At 42.6% G+C, this 23,099-nt stretch overlaps 1 protein-coding gene across 3 annotated transcripts in view; it reads left to right on the forward strand.

The window, feature by feature from the left end:
* The window catches only part of COL6A6 (collagen type VI alpha 6 chain), a 161,617-nt gene that overhangs the window by 21,765 nt on the left and 116,753 nt on the right, over nt 1-23,099 (forward strand). For all 3 annotated transcript variants that reach the window (XM_075547205.1, XM_075547207.1, XM_075547206.1), the window contains exons 2-7: nt 8,455-8,552; nt 10,128-10,724; nt 15,102-15,722; nt 17,161-17,721; nt 18,436-18,993; nt 22,089-22,664. In XM_075547205.1, the coding sequence (XP_075403320.1) occupies nt 8,492-8,552; nt 10,128-10,724; nt 15,102-15,722; nt 17,161-17,721; nt 18,436-18,993; nt 22,089-22,664 (2,974 nt within the window). In that variant the 5' untranslated portion in view covers nt 8,455-8,491. The remainder of the gene's footprint in view (nt 1-8,454; nt 8,553-10,127; nt 10,725-15,101; nt 15,723-17,160; nt 17,722-18,435; nt 18,994-22,088; nt 22,665-23,099) is intronic.

Raw genomic sequence — 23,099 nt, forward strand, 5'->3', positions numbered from 1 at the left:
TGTTTCCATCTTGATGCCTCCTGCTAGGACAGCTAGTGGCATTTTACTTACTTTTGATCAGCTGATTCCACATCGATCAATTTGTACATTTCTGGCAAGTTAAAAACCCTTGACTCAGTCTTTTTATCTGTAATGTGAGTCTGATCGTGTTAATACTGACTGGGTTGCTGAGATAAGTAAACACACTCCATAGAACAGTGCCGGCTCAGAGTAAGTGCTCAGTAAGTGTGAGCGCCTGTTCTTATTGGTCCCAAGAATGAACCCACACATTGTGCTCCATGCCTCTGCTCAGGAAAGCCAGGGATCTTACAAGTTACCTTTACTCTGTTTGTACAAAGCACAGGAAAACTATGTTTCCACAAGCACCTAGTACTTGAGCTGACAAAATTACCGTTCAAACCTCAAAATACTACCTTGTGCCTGAATCTCTTTCGTTACCTTCCCTCCCACCTGCCCCTGAAAGTTCCTAAAACATAGGTCAAGAAATAATGGACATTTGGTGAACATTGCTCTTGATTTAGTGGTGAGGATATGAAAGAGAGCCTGTTAGGTCTAGCTCCTGCCTTCTCCTACACTAAGCCATGCATAATTTTGATTTGGCTGCAATGATAAATATTTTATCAATGACTCAATGTATTTCATTACTTCTGTAGTCCTTCTGGGCATGGCCGGCCAGATGTCTGACTAGCTGATGTCATTGTTGGCTTTTGTGAATGGGGTCAGTATGGCTGCCCTCTTGTTGCTCTAGCCAAATGCAGAGAGACCGCGGCTCCGAGAGGAGGGTCACCATCCTAGCTGGAACCCGTTGTTACCAGTGGAGATTTACAGCAGCCGGTGTCCTTTCATTGAGAAAGAGGACACATCAATGAAATGATTTCTAACAAAAAGAAAATAATTACAAATGTAAGCTAAGCTCTCTGGCACACTCCAACATGTGAGATTAAATTCCTGCTTCATCAGAGCTCAAAGAATGCATGTTGAAGGAGTGGAGAGAGCACAGGGGCCAGAGTGGGCTGCCACCTGGGGAAACGCCCAAATGTGTTTCACCTCAGATCCCACCAACCTCGCTTCGGAGCCCTGGTGGTATACTGGGTTCCCTGTTGGGCGACTAACCGCAAGATCAACAATTTGCTTCATGGGAGAAAGATGAGGCTCTCTATTCCCATAAAGCTGGACAGTCTTGAAAATCCATAGGGGTCATGCGAGAGTATGTCACTCTAAGTCAGAATCTACTTGATGGCAGTGGGTTAGGGAGACCTACTTCACAGGGTTCTCTCAAGATTCAGGGAGGTGGTATGAAAGGCCTTGGAAACATACAGAGCCAAGATTAATCTTATACAAATCTATATGAACGTCAAGGTTGGGAACTGTCTAGGGGGTAATAGTGTAATCGGAGTTTGGGCTCTGTGTTAAGGTTTGCCAAGTCATCTTTGGGACATGATGGTCCTCTTGCCTCGGGAATTCATTACACTCACCCTGGGCCTCTCTCAAAAGTTGGCTCATGTGTACTTCCTAGCCATTGTGTCTCATGCTGCGCCACCATCATCCGGAGAAGTGGTGTTGGTGTGGTTGACACTGCCATTATAGAAAATGAACTCTTCACTGCTTCCTGACAGACAGGCCATAGAAAGTTAGATGACTACTGCTTTCACTAAACAAATTACAGTCTCTCAGGGACCCAGCGAGAGCATGGCTCACCATCTTAGCATGTGGCTTCATGGTCATCTCCATTCTAGCCAAGAGGAATGTGTGTGTGTGTGTGTGTGTGTGTGTGTGTGTGTGTGTGTGTGTGGAACGCTGCCCTGTTGGAAGTCTGGAGGCCAGCTCTGGAAGCTTCAGGCACCACGTTGGCCACACACCAATGGTCAAGACACTATCGTATAACTATTGCAATTGCTGTTACTCACAATCTTTTGGCAGATTCCAGTCTTGATTGCCCAATATTTTTCTTTCCTCTACTTCGGCTTGATTAATTTTTAAATTGCTACTGTCAATTGGGTGAGGCTTACAGAGCAGATCGCCGGTGTTCCATTCCACAATTTCTACAGCCTTCGTTTATCTTAGTGTGCTAGCACGTACCCCGCTTCCTCCTGGTGTCCCCCCAGGCCTTCTGAACTTTGTTCTTGGCTAATGCTGCTCTTTTGATGTCAAATGATTGATTATTTTAAGGTGTTCACATCTCACGAGTGTTACTGCTTCTCCTTGTAGACCCGTCTCTACTGCCTGAAAATACTGCCCAATGGGTAAGTTCAGTGCCAGACCTGAAGGGTCACTAAAGTCTATAGTTTGGGGGACCCACCAACTTCAATTGGACTAGTAAGCCTGGTATCTTTGATGATTTTGAGTTTTGTTCCACATTTTTCTCTCACTCTATCGAGGACCTTCTATCGATTTCAGAGCAATTGGCAGTGGTAGGTGGGAACCATCTAGTTCTTCTGGTTTCATGGTCATGGAGACCAAGGTTCACATGGTCCACTAGTCTATTGGACAAATTATTTCCATGAGTCTTCAATTTTCATCAATCTTTTTTCCTCTGAGCACAAAGAGGCTTCACATGACTCCAACCACTGCTCACCAAAGTAGAATGTAGAACATTGTCTGTGAACAATGTCATTAAAATTTTTAATTAAAATAAAATACATTTGCTGGTTTTGTGATACAGAAAACTGAATGAATCCCAACCATTAGTTCATTTATCCACTCTTATCCACTGGTCCTTCTAAGACCTATTTGTTTGTTTATTTATTAATAATGTAATAAATCTATGAGTCTCCTACCCACATACAAACTAGAATGTTAATATCTATAATGAGTTTCTTTCCAATCTCATTCCCCAGACTCTCACATTCTATTGGCCATTATCCTGAATCTTGTGTTTATGATTTCCTTGGATCTTTAAAACCCAATTTTATGACACTGACATTCCTTTAAAAGTATATAACTTACTTTTAGTTGTTTTTAAAACTAGAAAAATAAAGTGTTTATTCTGTGCATAATTTTCTGGGACTTAACTTCGTCACTCCTTACATTGCTAATATTCATTCATATAGTTTCATCTGAATGTGTGATCATCTAGTCAATTTCAATTCATAGTGACCCTGCCTCGGGTTTCCAAGGCTCTAAGTCTTTATAGGAGTAGATAACATCCCCTTTATCCCAAGGAGCAGCTGACGGTTTTGAACTGATAACATTGCAGTAGGCCATCCAATACTTCTCCAACAACAACACCAGGGCTCCTCTCTTTGCATCTAGTTGTAGTTAATTAGGTTGATTGGTACATAAAACACCATTGTACCTTGTCTTAGTTATCAATAGGAGAGAGAGGAGGCTTTCTACTCCTACACAAAGTTTCAGTCTCGGAAGCCCACAGGGCACTTCCAGACTATCCTACAGGGTGGCTCGGAGTTCGAATGGCCTCCATAGCAGTGAGTTTGGTTTTCAGTTTTTTTGTTTGTTTGTTTGTTTGGGCATTCTTCAAAAATAACTCCTTGGATTATTTCCAGACTTGCGCTATTGTGATAGGTGCTGCTATAGACCTTCTTGAACTTACCTCTTGGTATGTATGTGCAAGAATTTCCTAGGACAATTGCCTGGTCATAGGGCATGAGAGTGTTCCATTTGATGGCACAACGGCAACTGTTTTCCAAAGTGGTGGCACCCATTTAAACGCCCATCTTATAGATGAGATCCACATCGCTCCAATACTTAATTTTATCAGATGTGACATTGTTGCCAGTTGAATGAATGTCATATGATATCGAAATCCTTGATCACACGTGAGTGTGCACATTTCTTCATGCTTAGTACCTATATGTGTTTTGGTTTCTATGAAATGCCTGTTTATGTTTTGGGCTCTTGTTGTTTTTGCTAGTTCTTTTCCACTGGTTTCTACTGTTGTGTGATTCCCCTTCATAGCAACCCTATAGGACAGGATTGAAGTCCCATAGAGTTAAGATGAAGCTTTCTACTCCTATCATGATGTACAGGCTCAGAAATCCACAGGGGCAGTTCTACACAGTCCTAGAGGGTAGCTGTGAGTTGGAATCGACTCAATGTCAGTTAATTTAGGGCAGGGGGGAGATTTTGTAGGGATGAGGATGGAGGGATCTTTGCGAACGCAGTTTGCCAGGCCTTTTCCCTGCAGAGCAGTCGATGGATTCCAATTGCCAGCCTTTAGGCTAGCAACCATATGCATCACCATCAAACCACCAGGGCTCCTCCCTAATTTCTAGGGATACATATTGTGATGCAGATATTTCCCACTGTGATTGTCAGATGCATGACCTGTTCGAAGGTGGGGTTGCTCAGATTTAGGGAGACTAACCCCTTGTGCTTCAGATGAGGAATGTAGGGGAGTCAAGTCATAGTTTGAGGTCACACAACTGCTTAGGGACAGAGCGTACTTTAAGTCAAGAGACTTTGGGTGAGCTTCTTCAACGTAGGGCAGTAGTAAGGTCACCTGGATGACATTGTTCAAATATGATCAATGTAAACATCCTCGTGCTATTGGGGAAAAATGTGTCACTGCAACCAAAGCTTGCCTGGGCAATGCGTGGCTGTGCATTGTGTTTCCCTTATCTTTGTTGACGTATGTGTGCCTGAATAGGCTCACCGTGAGTCAGAATTGACCCGATGGCAGTGAGTCTGGTTTTGGGTTTGGTTGTGTCAAAGGGCTAATCTGAAACATTTTAACATTTAATTCTGACTGAGTATTGTTTTCTATATTTTGATTTCTGAGAAGGAAAATGGCTTGAAGAAGGGAAATTAGGGAAAAGATCAGGAGTTAAATAAGTCAATAAGCTTTTTTCTTCAACTTTGTGGCAAAGACCCAATGCTGTTTCTTAACAATATAGTTTCTGAAGAAAAATAAAATCAGTACTTGAGAAATGATGAATCTGGCATGCCTTATTATAAAGGATAGAAATTGCATTTATATTAATTCTGCTGAAGTTTCTTTTGTATTCATCTTGGATGCTTGATTTCATTTGGAGGACAGGATACAGCCAAGATGAGGAATTGGCTGTCGCAGGGCAGAAGTTTCCCTGGAACTCTGGTTTCCAATAGTCTCAAGGGAGGTGTTGCACAAAATCTACACATTCTGGATTTGAAGCCAAGGATTGGGGAGACTGGGTTTATTTTCCAGCTGTGGTTTTAATTAGAAGCATGCTACCTTTTCAACAGAAAGTTTACAGAGATCCAGATTGTTTTTAAACTTCTAAAACAGATGTATTAGTCTCTACTTGCCTGCTTCAGAATGAATGGTGTACATCGAGTTTCAGATTCAAGAGACCTGTACTTTGGAGTGTGTTTTTCTCTAATGAAAGGCAATCAATCTCACTGCTGTTAAATTAAGATGGAATGAATTTTAAATATGTATATTGACTAAATAAATACCTTCTTTATTCTCTCTTCCTATGTCTCCAGGTGATCGGATCTCTTTTAAATTTAAGTATTAAATTCCTGGTCATATCGGGTAGCAGAACAACATACAGACTATAGGAGGGAGTTCTTGTCCCCATCACACACAATGCGTTAATTAGCTTTGTGTGCACTAATGTTTGTGAGTCTTGAGTCCTGTGATGGTGAGTGACATATCACAGAAAAAATGATTATAATTGTTAGGAATATTTCTTCCATATTTTGGGGTGTGTGTGTGTGTGTGTAAATTAAACTAAAAGATCATGGACTTTTCCCACACACTTATGAAAGCTCCCTTATAGATGTATATGAGTATGTACATATGTATGTGTATGAATATGTGAATATTTATTTTATTTAGAGATTATGCATTGATTAAGGAAATGCATATAGATACTAGGTTGACGGGGGATGCACAGTGATATTTAATGTTAACTATCAACTTGGCTGTGTCATGATTCTCAGTGGTTTGGCAAACACAATGTAATCACTTTCTGTTTTTGTTTTTGTTTTTTTCTTTTTGCTTAGTTGATTATTTTTATTATGTAAATATTTTCTGTTTTATGATTTGATGTGAGCACTCAGGAAAGGGGAGTTTCTTTGGGGGTATGAGCTGCCTTCAGTACATGAATGGATATTCTTGCAAAACGTATTCTTTCTCTCAATATTGCTTACTTCTCATCATCTGCTTCTGCAACCATGTGAGCCAACAGAAACCTTCAGCCTGTCACCTATGCATGGACTTGGGACTTACCAGCCCCAACAATGAATGAACATCCCTCTAAAGTTTTCTTGGCTATAACCTTTGAGGGAACAGATTGCCAGATTTTTCATCTGGAAAGCCACTCCGGAGGTTCAAAGCACCAACCTTCATATGATTGAACGTTTAACCATTGGCACCAGTAGAGTTCCTTTGACATCTAGCCTTTAATATTCATTGTGCAACATGAAGATTTCCTACTAAATAATGTTCTCAAGTTTCCTCCTTTCTCCAGCCAGTCATTTCTGTGTAACAGGATTAAGAAAGGGGATGAGCTTAATTAGATGGAACTATTAAATTAAGGCTACAAATAATTGACAAAATAATCATAATGAGGTTGAATTAAAAAATTGGTTTGTGGCTTATATAAATTTGTCCCATGAGGAACACACTTCCTCTTTGGAAAGATATTTTGAGAAGGATTCAGGGGAAAAGTTCACGTCCATTCTTCCTCAAGTCACCGCCACAAGCACCAACAACGTCCATGAAGACCAGCACAAAGCTCAAGAGAGAGTTGCTGAAAAGTTTCTGCAAGGTCAGAAACACCAGCTGGACTGCCTGGGATCCTTCAGGGGAGAGCAGAAAAGGGAGAAGGAGAGAAACAGGTGGCAGCAAGAGAAGAGGCTCTGGACTTGGTCTGTAATCTCTCTGCTAGATTTCTCTCACAGTCATCTCCCTTCAAGTGAAGAATTTTTACATGGGGCTGCAAAAATTCATGAGAAGATGGAATTAAAGTTAATGGAATTTTCCCATGAACTGTTTGAAGCCTCTCGAACTCACTTGGTGTACATGATTTGTGTGTGTTTGTGTGTGTGTGTGAGTGTGTGTGTGTGTGTGTGGGTGTGATGTCAAGTTTGACACGTGATGACACATGCAATGTAGGCAGAAGCACAAGGCCAAGAAGGTGAAGGAGACTCTGAAAATCTAAGAGCAACCTGAACTAGAGAGACTGAGCAGAAGTCTCTGTTTTCTGTTTCCATGCACCAATTAATAAGAGAGTCAAAGGCAATATTTTTTTTTATGTTTCAAGGGGCAAGTCAGCCCCAGCTAACTCCCATCACTTTCATTTACAAGCATACCTCAGGATGTTGTGTGTTTGGCTCCTGACCACCCCAATGGAGCCGGTGTCCAGGTAAAGCAAGGCATACACATGTTGGTTTCCAAGTGCATTCTCTTTGTGATCGCACTCTGAAGGGATCCGTTGGATGTGCTTTGAACCGGTGGTTGAAATATGGTGAGAATTGTCCAAATGTGACCCAGACACACAAAGGGAGCACATGCTGTAAGATCCTGCTCAAAGCAAGGGGGTCAAAAACAAACCTACCTGAGGCATGCAATAAGGCAAAGCACGATCAGACAAGGTATGTCTGCATTTAAGGACTAGAAGTCATCACTGAGTTCATATAAGAGAGCAAAAATTCCATTCAGAACCGTGAGGGCTCTGCCTTCCTGACAAGATGCTGTCAGTCCCGTGCTGAGGCAGCACCTTCCTGGAAGGAAAGAGGGGCTCCAGGGTCCAGAAGAAACCAGGCAGCGAGCCACACAAAGTCCAAATTGAGGGTGTCCTTCCAATCAGGTAACTCTGCAAGACCCCAGGCTGGCATTTATCTAGAGAATAAACCAGAAAAGGTAAATCTGACCCTTCACAGAGCCTCTCTAAGTCAATACATAAGTAAGCCACTAAATAAAGCTTGATAGCTATTTTAAATCGATGAACTCCATAATCATTTGTTCATATCGATTACTTGGAAAATAAGGACCCTGACTCAAGGAATGTTCACGTCCCCTTTGGGTTAGTCACCATTTCCCCTGATGTTACAGAAAAAATAATCTGAGGTTCTTCCATTAATACAAAATTACTGTTATTACTCCATTTGTCCAGGAACTTAATGGATGCTATTCAATCCATGCCTCTCAGAAGAAAGAAAATAGGGCTCAGCCATGAACCAGAATGGGGAATGAGTAGAAAAAGTGACAATAGGGTACAAGGAAAATGATTCACGGGAGCACAAAAATGCACCTGGCTACCTCTACTGAGGATCCCAAATCTCATGTTCTTATAGAAAATAGGGACCAACATAAGAACTTATGATTATAAATATTGATTTATCTTTTCCCTAAGACATTTCATAGGTTAGAGATTAAGAGAACCTCGGAAATCCTTTGTCCTCAGTTGCACCCAATTTATTACATAATTTTGTGTGCTGATATGTGTACAAATTCTCATGCTCAAATAACCACAATTATTTTAGATGTTTATGTTTTTGCCTTTTCAGATTTAAAGTTGGAGACTTTCCAGGTCATAATTTGAAAATGCTGCTGATTGTGCTCCTCCTAATAATTTGTTCCCATGTTTCTATGAACCAGGACTCTGGTAAGGAAAAACAAACAAACAAACATGGAAATAATTAGTATTCCTAACTTTCATTGTGAAAAATAGATTGTGTGCGAGAGTCTTATTGTGCTGTTCTGTTTGGTTTGGGATTATTGGGCTGGTGGTGATGCCATTTCTTTTTTGATGTCACCTATGTTCCTCTGGAGGTCATTTGTTCCTGGGCATATTTCTGTGCTAACAGTAAATGGATGGAAAAAAATGTCATCCTGTTCTCAGTTTCAACCCCTTTAGGCTTTTTGGGAGAGTGAATGAAAAGTTCATCCCTTAAGATTAGGTTCCATCCTGGAAAATCTGGAATATCTCTTCCTAATCCATTTGTGCCCATTTGGTTAAATGCCCAGCATTTACGCCAATTTAAACTGGGTGTCTGTTTATTGTAAGGAAAGTGCATTCATCCAGGACAGAAATTAAATCTCAAGTTTCTACTCTGCTGTTTCGTGGCTTTTTATGTGCCTTAGATTTAAAGTCAAAATCGGGGCCCAGCCATTACAACCTTTATCACCTCATTATTCCATGTCCCGGGCTACCTATACTGGCTTTTACAGCTTCCTCAAAGACTTTGTTCTTGGCAACTAGTTTTCTAAACAGATCAATTAGGCTTTTCCTTGGAAAAGTCTTTTTTGTTGCCTCACTGAGGCTAATATTAAGCTTTTTTTTAAAAAAGAAGCAATGTTCTTCCTCCAGTTATTGCTTAATTCAGAGTCAGAAGTATCTGAAAATGCAGTTAGTGCTTGAGCCCAATGATTCACATTCTCATTCCATAGCTTTATGGAATGACTTCTAGAGACGTAACATTGAGCCTCGCACTAAATAAAACTTTAAAATTTCACAAAATTTTTGTTCATATATGAAAATCATACTTTCATGGAAACTAAAACCTTAATCCCTTTTCTAGTCCAAGACATATCAGTTTTCATCATAGCTGACATATGTGAGGATGCATTTACCAATTGTAATGTTCATTCTTATTATTTATCAAAAATGCTATAAACAACTTTAAAATAAAATAATGAAGGCAAACTCATATATTCAAGATGTTTAGACATTTTTAAACCTCCCTTTAATACCTTGAAATATAAAACTAATATATTTGCAAATTGATTAGACCATTGCTATTTTGCTTATATGACAGTCATAATGACAAGCTGTCTTTCAAATTTCACCTTTCAAACAAATTCAAAGCAATTTACTTCTCAATTAATTTTTTTCCTGTTGCCATAAATTGAGATAAAATTCTGAAAGCTAAAAAATGTACAACAGGAAATTCTCTACCAAAGATATAAATCCCTATGATTTTTTACCTCCCTGAATTTACCAATTAGCTGATTCTTTATGCAAGTTATGCTTCATTTTGTGATTAGTTCAAATGAGAGGGGTTATAATAAATGAATATATTCAAGAAATAAGTAATTCCTTATTCTTGGAGAATTTGCCATTTTGGGTGAGTAGCTCTATCCATTTGGAAAGGCATAAGGAAATAAAAGAATGTAGTGGGCATTAAATAAGGCAGTCACTTTTAAAGTTTGATTGTGTGTGTTTGCTATGATTTTGCAGGCCCTGAGTATGCAGATGTTGTTTTTCTGGTGGACAGTTCTGATCACCTGGGAGCAAAGTCCTTCCCACTTATGAAAGTGTTCATCAACAAAATGATCAGCAGTCTCCCCTTAGATGCTAACAAGTACCGGGTGGCCCTGGCCCAGTATAGCGACAAGCTGCACAATGAATTCCAACTAGACACCTTCAAGGGCAAGAACCCCATGTTGAACCACCTCAAGAAGAACTTGAAGTTCCTTGGCGGGCCCCTGCGGCTAGGAAACGCCCTTCAGGAGGCTCACAGGACCTATTTCTCGACACCCACAAATGGGAGAGACAAGAAGGAGTTTCCCCCCATTTTGGTGGTCCTGGTTTCTGCCAAGTCTGAGGATGACGTGGAAGAGGCTGCAAATGCCCTACGGAACGATGGCGTGCGAATTGTCCCTGTAGGGATGCAGCAAGCCTCAGAGGACGACCTGAAGGCCATGGCCACGTCTCAGTTTCATTTCCGTCTGCGGACCGTCAGAGACCTCAGCACGTTTTCCCAAAACATGACGCAGATCATCAAGGATGTAACTCAGTACAAGGAAGGAGTCGTTGATCCTGTCCCTGTAGAAGGTGGGCTTGTTGATGATGCTTGCCGGCAGTGTTGAGTCAGTTCTAGCTCAGAGACACCCTGTGTCCAGCCAAAGAGAATGCTACTGGGTCCTGCATCATTCCCACAATGGTTGCGCTCTTGGAGCCTGTGTTGTATCTTATTGTGAGTCGTCCATCTTATTGTGAGTCATCCTGCACTGCGTTGTCTTCTTTGTTAGCACGCTGTACCTTCTCCAGGGACTCGTTCTTCCTGGGAACATATCTAAAGCATGTGAGACAAGAATCTTGTCATCCCTACTTCTCAGGAACATTCTGGCTATTCTCCGAACAGAGATGTCTTTGCTCTTCCAGCATTCTATGGTTCACTCGATCTTCTTCACCAACACCACAATTCAGATGCATCAATTCCTCCCTGATCATTGACCAACTTTCCCACGTAGATGAGATGATTGGAAATACCATGGCTCGAGTCAGGACACTTTAGTCCCTTAGTGACCGCTTTCCTTTTTAATGCTTTGTAGAGTTCTTGGGGAGATTTGGTCATTGCAATGTGTCGTTTGATTTCCTGACAGCTGCTTGCATGAGCATTCATTGTGTGCCCAAGCAAACTGAAATCCTTGACTTCAACTTTTCCTAAATTTATTATGGTGTTTATTGGTTCAGTTATGAAGATTTTTGATTTCTTCACATAAAGGTGAAATCTGTACTGAATACTATGTTGTTTGATCTTCATTAGTAAGTGTTTCAAGTCCTCTTCAACTTCAACCTACAAGGTTGTATCATCTATATATCACAGTTTGTTAATGAGCCTTCCTCTAATCCTGGCATCCTGTTCTTTGTCATATAGTGCAGTTTCTCAGATTATTCACTCAGCACACAGATTAAATAAGTGTAGTGAAAGGATACAACCCTGACACGCACCTCTCCTGATTTTAAACCATCAGATATCCCCTGGGTCTGCGTGAATGACTCCCTCTTGATCGACCTATGTACAGCTTATAAACGTGTACAATTACATGTTCTGGAATCACCATTCCTCGCAACATTGTCCATAATTTGTTACAGTTCACGGGTCGAATGCCTTTGTGTAGTCAAGAAAACATCGTTCTAATAGTCTCTGCTTCCAGCCAAATTCTATCTGACAGCAGCAATGTTATTCTTCAGGCCACATCCTCTTCTGAATCCAGTTTGAATATCTGGCAGCTCACTGTCAAAGTACTGCTGCAACTGTTGTTGAGTTATGTGCAGCGAAAATTTACTTATGTGGATGTTAAATCTATTTTTTGGTAATTTCCACATTCTGTTGAATTATGTTTCTTTGAATGGACACCAACATGGCTCTCTTTCAGCTGGTTGGCCAGATAGCAGTCTTCCAAATTTCTTGGCATACACAAGCCAGTGCTCAAATGCTTCATTTATTGAAATATTTCAATTCCCAGAATCTTTTTTTTTTTTCACTTATGTCTTCAGTGCAGGCATTGAACTTCTTTCAATACCAACAATTCCTGGTCACATGCTACCTCTTGAAATAAGTTCTTTTAGGTACAGTGACTGTATACTCCTTCCATATTATTTTGATTCTTCTTATATCATTCAATATTTGGCCCACAGAATCCTTCAATATTTTACCTTGGAGCGTGGGTTTTCTTTCAGTTGTTCGGCTTGAGGAAGGCTGAGCTTTTGGTTTCCTCACACCACGTCTTAGCATATTTCGTTATAATGCTACATCTTCTCCAACTGCCCTTTGACATTTTCTGTTCAGTTCTTTCAAGTCATCATCTCTTCCAGGAGCTTTAGCTCCTGTACATAAAAGCAAGTTTCAGAACCTCTTCTGACATCACGCAGGTCTTTTCTTTCTGTCCTGTCTTTTGAATGATCTCTTGCTTTCTTCGTGTACAATGTCTTCATGTCATCCCACAACTCCTCTGGCTTTCATCACTAGTTTTCAATGTGTCAAATCTATTCTCGAGATGAACTCTAAATTGAGGTTGTTTGTGCTCTAGGTCAAATTTTGGCTCTCGTGGACCTGCCTTACTTTTATTCTGCTTCAATCTAAAGTTTCATAGGAGCAATAGAGACCTGTTTCACGTTCAGCCCCTGACCTTGTTTTGGATGATTTACAAGCTTTCCTTCCTCTATTTCCACAGATCTAGTCGACCTGATTCCTGTGTATTAAATCTGGTGACTTCCATATGAATAGACACTATTTAGGTGGTTTCAAAAAGGTATTCCCAATGAGAAGTAATTGATCTTGCAAAATTCCATCCTGCAATCTCCAGTGTCATTTCTAGCACCAAGGTCATATTTTCCAATGACTGCCCCTTCCTCTTTGTTTCCAACTTCTTCATTGCAATCACTAGTGATTTTTAATTTATCATGTTTGATCCATTTAAGACTGAAGATGTTGGTAGAATTAGTTAATTTCTTCACCAGTGGCTGTAGTCGCTGGTACATAAATCTGGACAATTGTGCTATGACCTGGTCTTTCTTGTAGTCATAGGGCTATTATCCTATCACTGAGAGTGTTGACCTTCGAGACAGATCTTGACATTTTCTTTTAAATGTTCTTTTTTTTAATCGTTATATTAGGGTCTCATACAACTCTTATCACAATCCATACAGACATCAATTGTGTAAAGCACATTTGTACATTCATTACCCTCATCATTCTCAAAACATTTGCTCTCCACCTAAGCCCCTGGCATGAGTTCCTCATTCTTTTAAATGTTCTTGATGCAAGAGATGCCATTGTTCATCATTGGTCGTTTGCAGCATAGTAAACCATATGATTGTCCTGCTCAAAGTGGCCCAGGTCAGCTCACCAATGCCTTCTCTAAGGACCGTGATGCGCCATTTCATTTCAAGCACTCCCAATATCCCTAGATTCATATTTCATTCATTCCACAGTCTGCCCATTAATGGATGCTTGCAGCTGTTTCTTCTCCACTTGAGTCACACCCCAAGACTAGATGAAGGTCCTGAAGCTTCATCTAGCTCATCCACATTGACGCTGGAGGATGCAAGTCTTCCTGAGTTGTATTTTCTTAGTGATTCAAAGATGAAAGGACTTACCATTCAGCACTCTATCAGACTCTGTTCTGCTGCTAATCATATGGTTTTTGGTGGATAATTTTTCATAAGTGGTTTACATCTTTCTTCTTCCTAATATGTCTTAGTCTGTGGAAAACTTCTTCACCCTGGGTGACCCTGCTGGCATGTGAAATACCAGAGACATTGCTTGCAGAAACATAGCAACATATTGACAGATGGGTGGTGGAGGTGACCTTAGATAGAATGTAGGAAAGATGACAAAGCACTTTTGAAAAGTCAGCATAAGGAGAGAATTGAAACTCTAGGAACATCCCTTTTCCCGTGCTGAATTATCAGAAAGTTAAATAGCTATGTTCAGGAAGGAGCAACAATCGTGGCTATTTTATACCTCATGAGCCCAAGCCTTGATCCGCCACCTATAGTGTGTTCCCACTGTGCACTGGGCCCAAGTTTTGTTTGTTTGTTTGTTTGTTTATAATCCAGGGCCACCTTCTCCCTGCCACCGAGCTAACATCTGAGCCACCTTCCTGGGTTTTAGCTGCTTGGACATTTCATTATAGGTAAATTAAAAAGGCAAAGTTGCAACTAATGAAACGCTTGACTCCTGACACACCTGACTTAATCATAGAACCTGAGCTCTGGACACGACTTGGGATGGTCCAAAGCCCTATTGTCCAGAGAGGACAGCAGGGGGACATTTGAAGTCAGAGTTGGGTCAGGTCTTCTGAGTCCTGACCCCAAGGAGTTTCTGTACCACATTACCTGGCTTCCAACTACTCTGTTTGGAATTAACATCCTAGGTTCTGTTCCACTTCCAAATGGTGGTGTTTGTCTGTCCTCTTGCCCTTCTCTAATAACAAGAAGAGCCACGAGTTTGTGAGCATCATCCAGGCAAGGAACAGGAAGCTGCCAGCAAAAACCAATGCGTTCCCAGTGTACACGCCCCAATCTTTAGTAGAGGATGCTCGCCTTAGTTCGAGTTGAATTAAATGACACATGAAGTTATCTATTCATAGAAACCTTCCAGGTGGAGCAAATAGTTTGCACTGGACTAGTCGATGGTCCAGACTCACCCGGAACGACTGCAGAGAAAGACCTGGAAAGGATTGCTCCCAGAACTCCCCTTCTCTCCTCCTCTGCTGCCACGAGGGAGGGTATCAGACGAGGAACCCTGTGGAGCAGTGCTACTCTATATCCAAAGGCAGGGGCGGACCCCAGGCCCTCTTGATCGCAGACTTGTCATCGCCGCTTTGTAGGCCCCCTTCTTTCGTTAAGGGTAGAGTGCTCCTCCTGCCTTCTAATGCGCCTCGGGTTCACACTGTGCGTCTTCTTTTCTTGCCCGCACAGTTTGCCAAGGCCCCTCTGTAGCCGATGTGGTGTTCCTGTTGGATGTGGCCGTGAACGGCAGCCTGGAGGACTTTGACTATCTCAAAGACTTTCTGGAAGAGAGCGTGGCGGCCCTGGACATCAAGGAGCAGTGCACGCGGGTTGGCCTTGTGGCCTACAGCAACGAGACAACGGTGATCAGCTCCCTGAGAGCAGGCACCAATAAGTCAGAGGTTCTCCAGCACATCCAGAACCTCTCTCCCCAGACGGGGCAGGCCTACAGCGGAGCTGCCATGAAGACGTTAAGGAAGGAAGTGTTCAGCGTACAGAAGGGCAGTCGGAAGAACCAGGGGGTGCCTCAGATTGCCGTGCTGGTGACCCATCGACCGTCGGAAGACAACGTGACAGACGCAGCCGTGAACCTCCGACGCGAGGGCGTGACCATCTTCACCATGGGCGTCGAGGGGGCCAGCGACACCGAGTTGGAAAAGATAGCCTCTCACCCCGCTGAGCTGTACTTCTCCAAGCTGAAAACCTTCTCCGACCTGGCCGCCCACAACCAGACGCTTCTGAAGAAGCTGCGCAATCAAATAACGCACACGGTCTCCGTGCTCTCGGAGAGGACAGTGTCTCTGAAATCCGGTAAGGCCTTTTACTGGGAGAAAGATGGAAGATCTGAAAAAATCCCCCCTCGCCCCCTCATTTCTTTGGCTTTCAGGTTTTACATATACAAAGGGGTGAAGGGATGTGATCTGGGTGGGGAAATGAATCTCTGGTTTTTGACTTTAGTTTGATAATACAATGTGTAATTGGGGGAGGAATATGCATCTTATGGGTTGTAATAGAGATAAGGGATTTCACTTTTTCACTTCCAAATTTGGGAGGCTCTGATTTATCATTCCTTACAAATGCCTCCAAGAAGATCCTAGTATGGTAACTTCTTTCTTCACCTTTTTTTTTTCTGTTTCTTTTTCTCCTTTGCCTCTCATGCTCCCCACGTTCCCTTGTTTTTTGGGGGCAATTTTCGCTCTCTCTCTCTTTTCTTCTTTATTTATCTGCAAATTTCAATTTGCAGGATAAATGGGAAGCATGATTTAGATAGGAACACTGGTGGCACAGTGGTTAAAGCCCTTCACTGCTTAAGTTCAAATCCACTCTAGGGAAGGAGGCAGTGGCAATCTGTTTCCTTAAAGATTTACAGCCTTAGAAACCCTACGCGACCATTCTACTCTGCCCTGCTGGGTTGTTCTGAATCTGTACCAACTCCATGGGCAAGGGGTCATGATTTGTTCTGAGTCTATGGAAATGAAAAAATCCATCCCAGTATCTGAGCATTTAGAGAGAGATAGACAGCAAACGATTTTAATTATTTTGATATATTTCAGATAGACACAAATTCTACAAACGTATTTATATGTGTGTATATATCAGGAGCCCTGGTGTTGCTGTGATTTAAACACTGGGTTGCTAACTTCAAGATCCACTTCCATAAACATTTATAGTCTCAGAAGCCCCATACAGGGTGCTATGAGTTGAAATTGACTAAATGGCAGTAGGCTTTTTGTTTTGTTTGAATGCATTCTTTGACAAACATGTATAACATGTGTCCTATAAAATCATCATTGCTCCTACATCCATGCAGCCATTGAAAATGTCCCTGGTTTACTTTTGTGACGACACGAATGAGGAATAAGTCATTTGTTCAAGAAATAAACCTCACAAGACCATAAAGTTCCGTTAAATGCCCTTCACAACACACCTCTTGATGTTTTTTGCTAAACAAGTATTTATGAATGAGAGCAGTGATGTTTAAACATTGTACATTTTCCTTTCTAGCATTTTGAGTATATACAGATTTAGCATCATGCTTGACAGAGAACTATTCCAATAGTATAAAAGTGTCAGACAAGATGAATTTGTCCCAACAAATATATAGATCCTCAACTTTAAGCCTGTCACTTATGCCTAGAAATTACTCCTATCTTTCTGGAGATATCCCTACTTGTTGTTCTTCCTGTCTGCTCCCATGCCTTCTCCACACTTGCCCAAGTGCCAGACTCTGCATTTTGTTCGATTTTAGGTTGCGTGGACACAGAGGAAGCTGACATCTATCTGCTCATTGATGGCTCAGGGAGCACCGAGGTCGCGGAGTTCCAGGAAATGAAGACCTTCCTGTCAGAGGTTGTGGGGATGTTCAACATCGCCCCCAACAAAGTACGGGTCGGAGCGGTGCAGTATGCAGACACCTGGGACTTGGAATTTGAGATTAATAAATACTCAAACAAACACGACGTGGGCAAAGCCATTGAGAACATTAGGCAGATGGGTGGGGATACACACACAGGCGCGGCCTTGAATTTCACTCTGAAGCTGTTGCAAAAGGCAAGGAAGCAGCGAGGAAGCAAGGTGCCCAGTCACCTTATTGTCCTGACAAATGGTAGGTCCAAAGACAGCATCGTGGAGCCGGCGAACAGACTGCGAGAGGAGCACGTCCACATTCACGCCATTGGGGTCAAGGGGGCCAACCAAAGGCAGCTGCGTGACATTGCCGGCGAGGAAAAGAGGGTGTACTATGTGCATGACTTTGACTCTTTGAAAGACATCAGAAACCAAGTTGTGCAAGAAATCTGTACTGAAGAAGGTAAGAGAAATGGTTTTTGCCTTGTGACTTGCTCACACCTGCCCAGCGCTGTTTTAGAGAAATAATAGCCCGCTGTAAGTGGAGATCTGTGGACCTTAGTAATTGTACTTGCTCCCCTGCACAATATAAAGGGCTCTTGATAGCGTGGCTGATAGTTGGGGTTCCCTTACTAAGAACTTCTCCCCACAAATCCCTGCTCAGATTGATGCATGGGCAAAATGATCGGATAATTTTAGGCTTGAGGGGTACTCCAGGTTTATTTAAATCATTTAAAATACAATTTGTATGAAGTCTTCTAGAGCTATATCCAGAGTGTGTGACCGAGGTGATTTTTACCCTGAGGGGACATTTGACAATGTCCAGAGATACTTGCCATTGCTGTCTTGATGGCAGTGGCTGTAGCATTAAGCGGCTTAACCTTCTACAATATGCTACAATGCACAGAACAGCCTGCCCACGATAGAAGAATTCCCTGACACCAAACAACAATCATGCAAAAGCGAAGAAACCTTGAGTTGTCAATTCAAGCGAATCTCTCAGGAACAAATACGATTTTCTCACTTTGATGGCCTCCAATGCTTTATTTACCTGCTAACAATCCTGGCCACACACACTTCCTTTACGAATTAGACTCACCTGTGTTAGTGCTTTGCCTGCTCGCTCCTTTTAGACATGACACTGACCCGAGTAAATATCCCTGCTGTTCTTCCGCAGCCTGTAAGGAGATGCAAGCCGACATCATGTTTCTGGTGGACAGTTCTGGCAGCATAGGGCTTGCGAACTTTGGCAAAATGAAGACGTTTATGAAAAGCCTGGTGAGCAAATCTCAGATCGGCCCCGACCGGGTGCAAATCGGTGTTGTCCAGTTCAGCGACACCAACAAGGAGGAGTTTCCGCTGAACAAATTCACAACCCCAAGGGAAATCACAGACGCGATCGACCGCATGCCACACATCGGAGAAACCACGATGACTGGGAGCGCCTTGTCCTTTGTGTCCCAGTATTTCAGCCCCAACCGGGGGGCCCGGCCCAACGTCAGGAAGTTTCTCATCCTCATCACTGACGGTGAGGCTCATGACGCAGTAAAGGATCCTGCCGCAGCACTTCGGCAAGCAGGCACCATTATCTACTCCGTGGGGGTATTCGGCTCCAACGTTACCCAGCTGGAGGAGATCAGCGGGCGGCCGGAGATGGTTTTCTATGTTGAGAACTTTGACATTCTAAAGCGCATTGAAGATGACCTTGTTTTCGGGATATGCAGCCCTCGAGAAGGTAGGTGTGGGGTCATTCACTAGAGTCATGAGCCAAACACCAGATGCCGATGTTACTCACTGTTTCATGAATGGGTAGACTACTACTTGAACATCAAACACATCTATTGAGAAATTATCCTGGGGCACTTAACCTGCATGTAAAAGGCATCTTTCCTAAGCAGAGCTGTCAGCTCGCCTAATGGGAAGGAACAATCTGGGGACACGTAGAGCCTTCTCCATCTGTATCCACATAGCATTGGGGTGAGCAATTCTCCATTTAATAATAGGGGTATCATCCTTGGACTTAGACCAGGTTCCCTGGAAGCACAAGGTCAGTCTGGGCTTGTTTAGGGATATGATTTGCTGAGAAAGAGTTCTCAGATGGGATAAGGAACTTGGGAAAGGTAGGAGCTCAGCAAGGAGGTGGTTTGAGCTGGAGACTGGCTTGAGCCTCATCCCTTGGGGAGTTGTAGGAATGGAATCACACCACAGACTTGGCACCTCGTGGAAGAAAGAGAACCAGCCTTTTGTACCGTGTGCATCACGGGCTACCTGTGAGTTGCTGAGCTCAGGAATAGTGGCACGTAACCTCCTGCCCAAGGTAGCTTGAGTTTGGCCCAGCCTTCACAACAGAAGTATTTTACAGTTTGAAGGAAAGGCATCTTTATGTAAAATAAGAGAATATTTTAGAAAACCCTTGGGTATTCATTAAATCCTATAAAGGAGGGATTCAGTACAGAAAGATGAGTAATGGATGCTTCAAGGGAAGTTCATGGCATAATCTGCACCCTTTTCCCATGAACTTTGGAGAAATAGAAGCAATAAAACAAGTACAAGTTCAGCAAATACAAGGGACCGATTCAGAATCTGATCCCCAAGGTTTGACGGCAGAGGTGTTCTGAAAAGTGACCATGCAAGAGACAGATCTTAATGAACTTTCAAGGGAGAGAAGAGCATTGTTACTCAGATTATGTTCAGCTCACACCAGAAACCTTTGAGATCATGGTCAGCATTTTGAGAGTAGAGTGTGCTTGGTTGCTATTCCCTGGTAATACACCCCAGGACAAGTCTGAACCCCTAGAATGGTCCCAACCCTGAGTCCCCTGAATTATCCATCCAGGGTTTGCAGGACATCGGAAGGTCCAGAGGTATTGCTTCTCTCTTATTGGAACCAGCCTGGAATAAGGCTTTGCTTTATGGTTCCTTTGATGGGGCCTACAGCCAGTGGGGCAGACTACATTGTGTATGGGGTTTTGAACAGCCTTACCACCTAGTCAGCAAGAGGTTGGCAATGAAAGAATATTTGATGAATCTCTGGGGTGTGGGGGGTGCTCCTTAGGGTCCCACTTCTCAGGAATGAATGAGTCAATATTTGAAACATGCCTCTCTAAGACCCATAGAGAGAATGTGGGATTCAAGGTCTAAATAACTACCCATCTTATGACTCTAGTTCTCTAGAACAAATGACATAAAGCTTGGAACACTGTGGCCTTTGGATGCAACAAGGCAACAATAGGAATTGGGTCTTTTCTGCTTCACTGTTCCATGTCCTTGGTCCAGGGTTAAGAAAGTGCTAAGAGCGTCATGCTCAGATAACTTAGTTGGTCCAGGTGAGAAAGAGGCTTAGGTCTATGATAAGGTCTAAAAATGAAAATAGATAATGTTTCAAGAAAACCAAAAAATGAGAAAACATAACATTGAAAAGTCAGCCATCCTAGAATCACGAACAGCTATCGTGTTGTCAAATTCATTTCTTTCAAGCTTTTCCCCCAAGATGTATCTCAATAATATCATGACCCCTGTGGCTTAAAAGAGAGCGAGAGAGAGAAATGTGTATAAATGAAAGCGCATGTTGAAGTATCCATTTACTGATACAAAAAAATTCCCCAGAATTGTGCATGCTTATTTTTTTCCATTCTAAAAGTGCTTGATGTTTTTATTCCTGGTGACCCTGATGCCCCACTGCAGTGGGTTTCGTATCTGCCTTATCCTACAAGGTCACCTCATTGAGGGTTACTATGTAGCGTCGGTCCGATTGGATATATCCTGTCTTGATTATGTAGGAAATCAACATTTTAATGTAGAGCATGATCTCATGAAGATAATTTTTTTAATCATTTTGTTGGGAGCGCATACAACACTTAGTACAATCCATACATGTATCCATCATGTCAAGCACATTTGCACATTTGTTGCCATCATCAATCTTAAAACATCTGCTTTCCACTTGAGCCCCTGGCATCAGCTCCTCATTTCCCCCCTCCCCATTCCCCCTCCCTCATGAACCCTTGATAATTTACAAGTCATTATCATTTTGTCATATCTTACACTGTCCAACGTCTCCCTTCACCCACGTTGTCTGACCTCCAGAGAGGAGGTTATATGTAGATCCTTGCAAATGGTTCCCCCTTTCCACCCCACCTTCCCTCCATCCTCCCGGTATCAGTACTCTCACCATTGGTCCTGAGGGGTTCATCTGTCCTGGATTCCCTTGTTTCCAGTTCGTATCTGTACCAGTGTACATCCTCTGGTCTAGCTGGATTTGTAATGTAGAATTGGGATCATGATAGTTAGGGATGGAAGCATTTAAAAACTAGAGGAATGTTGTATGTTTCATCGTTGCTACACTGCACCCTGAATGGCTTAACTCCTCCCCACGACCCTTCTGTAAGGGGATGTCCAATTGCCCACCAATAGCCTCTGGGTCCCCACTCTGCACTGCCCCTCATTCACAATGATGTGATTTTTGTTCCTTGATGCTTGATACCTGATCCCTTCAACACCTTGTGATCACACAGGCTGGTGTGCTTCTTCTATGTGGGCTTTGATGCTTCTGTGACCCCTGACGTTATATTCCCTAATAGCCAAGCACCATCAGCCTTCTTCAATACACTTGCCCATGCCCCTATTTGATGAAGAGAATTTTTTAGGGAAATTTTAAGACCTCCCATGGAAACTGTGGGGGAGGGGAGATGGTATATGGGAACTTTCTGCACTTGCTGTGTAATTTTTCTGTGCACCCAAAACTGCTTTAAAATTAGAAGGGTCTGCTTGCTGTTTGAGTTTCTCATGATACCCAAAGTCAACTTCATATGGTTTTCCTTTCTCTTTTAGAATGCAAGCGGATTGAAGTTCTAGATGTTGTGTTTGTGATCGATAGCTCTGGCAGCATTGACCATGATGAATACAACATCATGAAGGACTTTATGATCGGCTTGGTGAAAAAAGCTGATGTTGGCAAGAATCGAGTCCGGTTTGGTGCTCTGAAGTACGCTGATAACCCAGAGCTGTTGTTTTATCTCGATACCCTTAACACCAAAGGGGATGTGATTTCCATGCTCCAGAATGACCAGCCCATAGGGGGCAACACTTACACCTCCAAAGCACTCGGCTTCTCTGACCACATGTTCACGGAAGTCCATGGCAGCCGCCTACACCAGGGGGTGCCCCAGGTCCTCATTGTGATCACTGATGGGGAATCCCATGATGCCGATAGACTCAATGCCACGGCAAGGGCCTTGCGGGACAAGGGCATTCTTGTCCTGGCTGTGGGGATTGCTGGTGCCAATCCCGTGGAGCTGTTAGCCATGGCCGGGTCAAGTGACAAGTACTACTTTGTCGAGACTTTTGGAGACCTGAAGGGGATATTTTCAGATGTGTCAGCCAGTGTCTGTAACTCTTCAAAAGTAGGTAAGGTTTGTCCATTAAGATTGTCCTAATATGAGCAGAGGGTCAAATGGGGGAGAAATCAAGGTAACAGCTCGCGGGAGCAATTCTCCAGAGAAGAAAGGGAAGCCCTAATTGTTTGGTGGGACTTTCCACAATGACAGAATCTCAGGGCTGGAAAGACCGCATGAACTTTCAATTTGGCCTCCTCCCCAAGGAGAAAATACTTTTCGATATCCCTACTCACTTCTGCCTAAACTCCCACACTGCTGGGGAATTTACCACTCTTGATTAACTTCTTTTCTTAGAGCATGAATTCACTTGCATGCCATTTCCACCCACGAATTATTCTTCCTGCTCTTTACAGAGGAAGTCAAATTCTTCTTCTTGTTTAAAAAATCATTTTATTGGGGACTCTTACAGCTCTTATCACAACACATACATCCAATCAATCATATT

This window comes from Tenrec ecaudatus, chromosome 4, assembly GCF_050624435.1.
Source record: "Tenrec ecaudatus isolate mTenEca1 chromosome 4, mTenEca1.hap1, whole genome shotgun sequence".
NCBI lineage: Eukaryota > Metazoa > Chordata > Mammalia > Afrosoricida > Tenrecidae > Tenrec > Tenrec ecaudatus.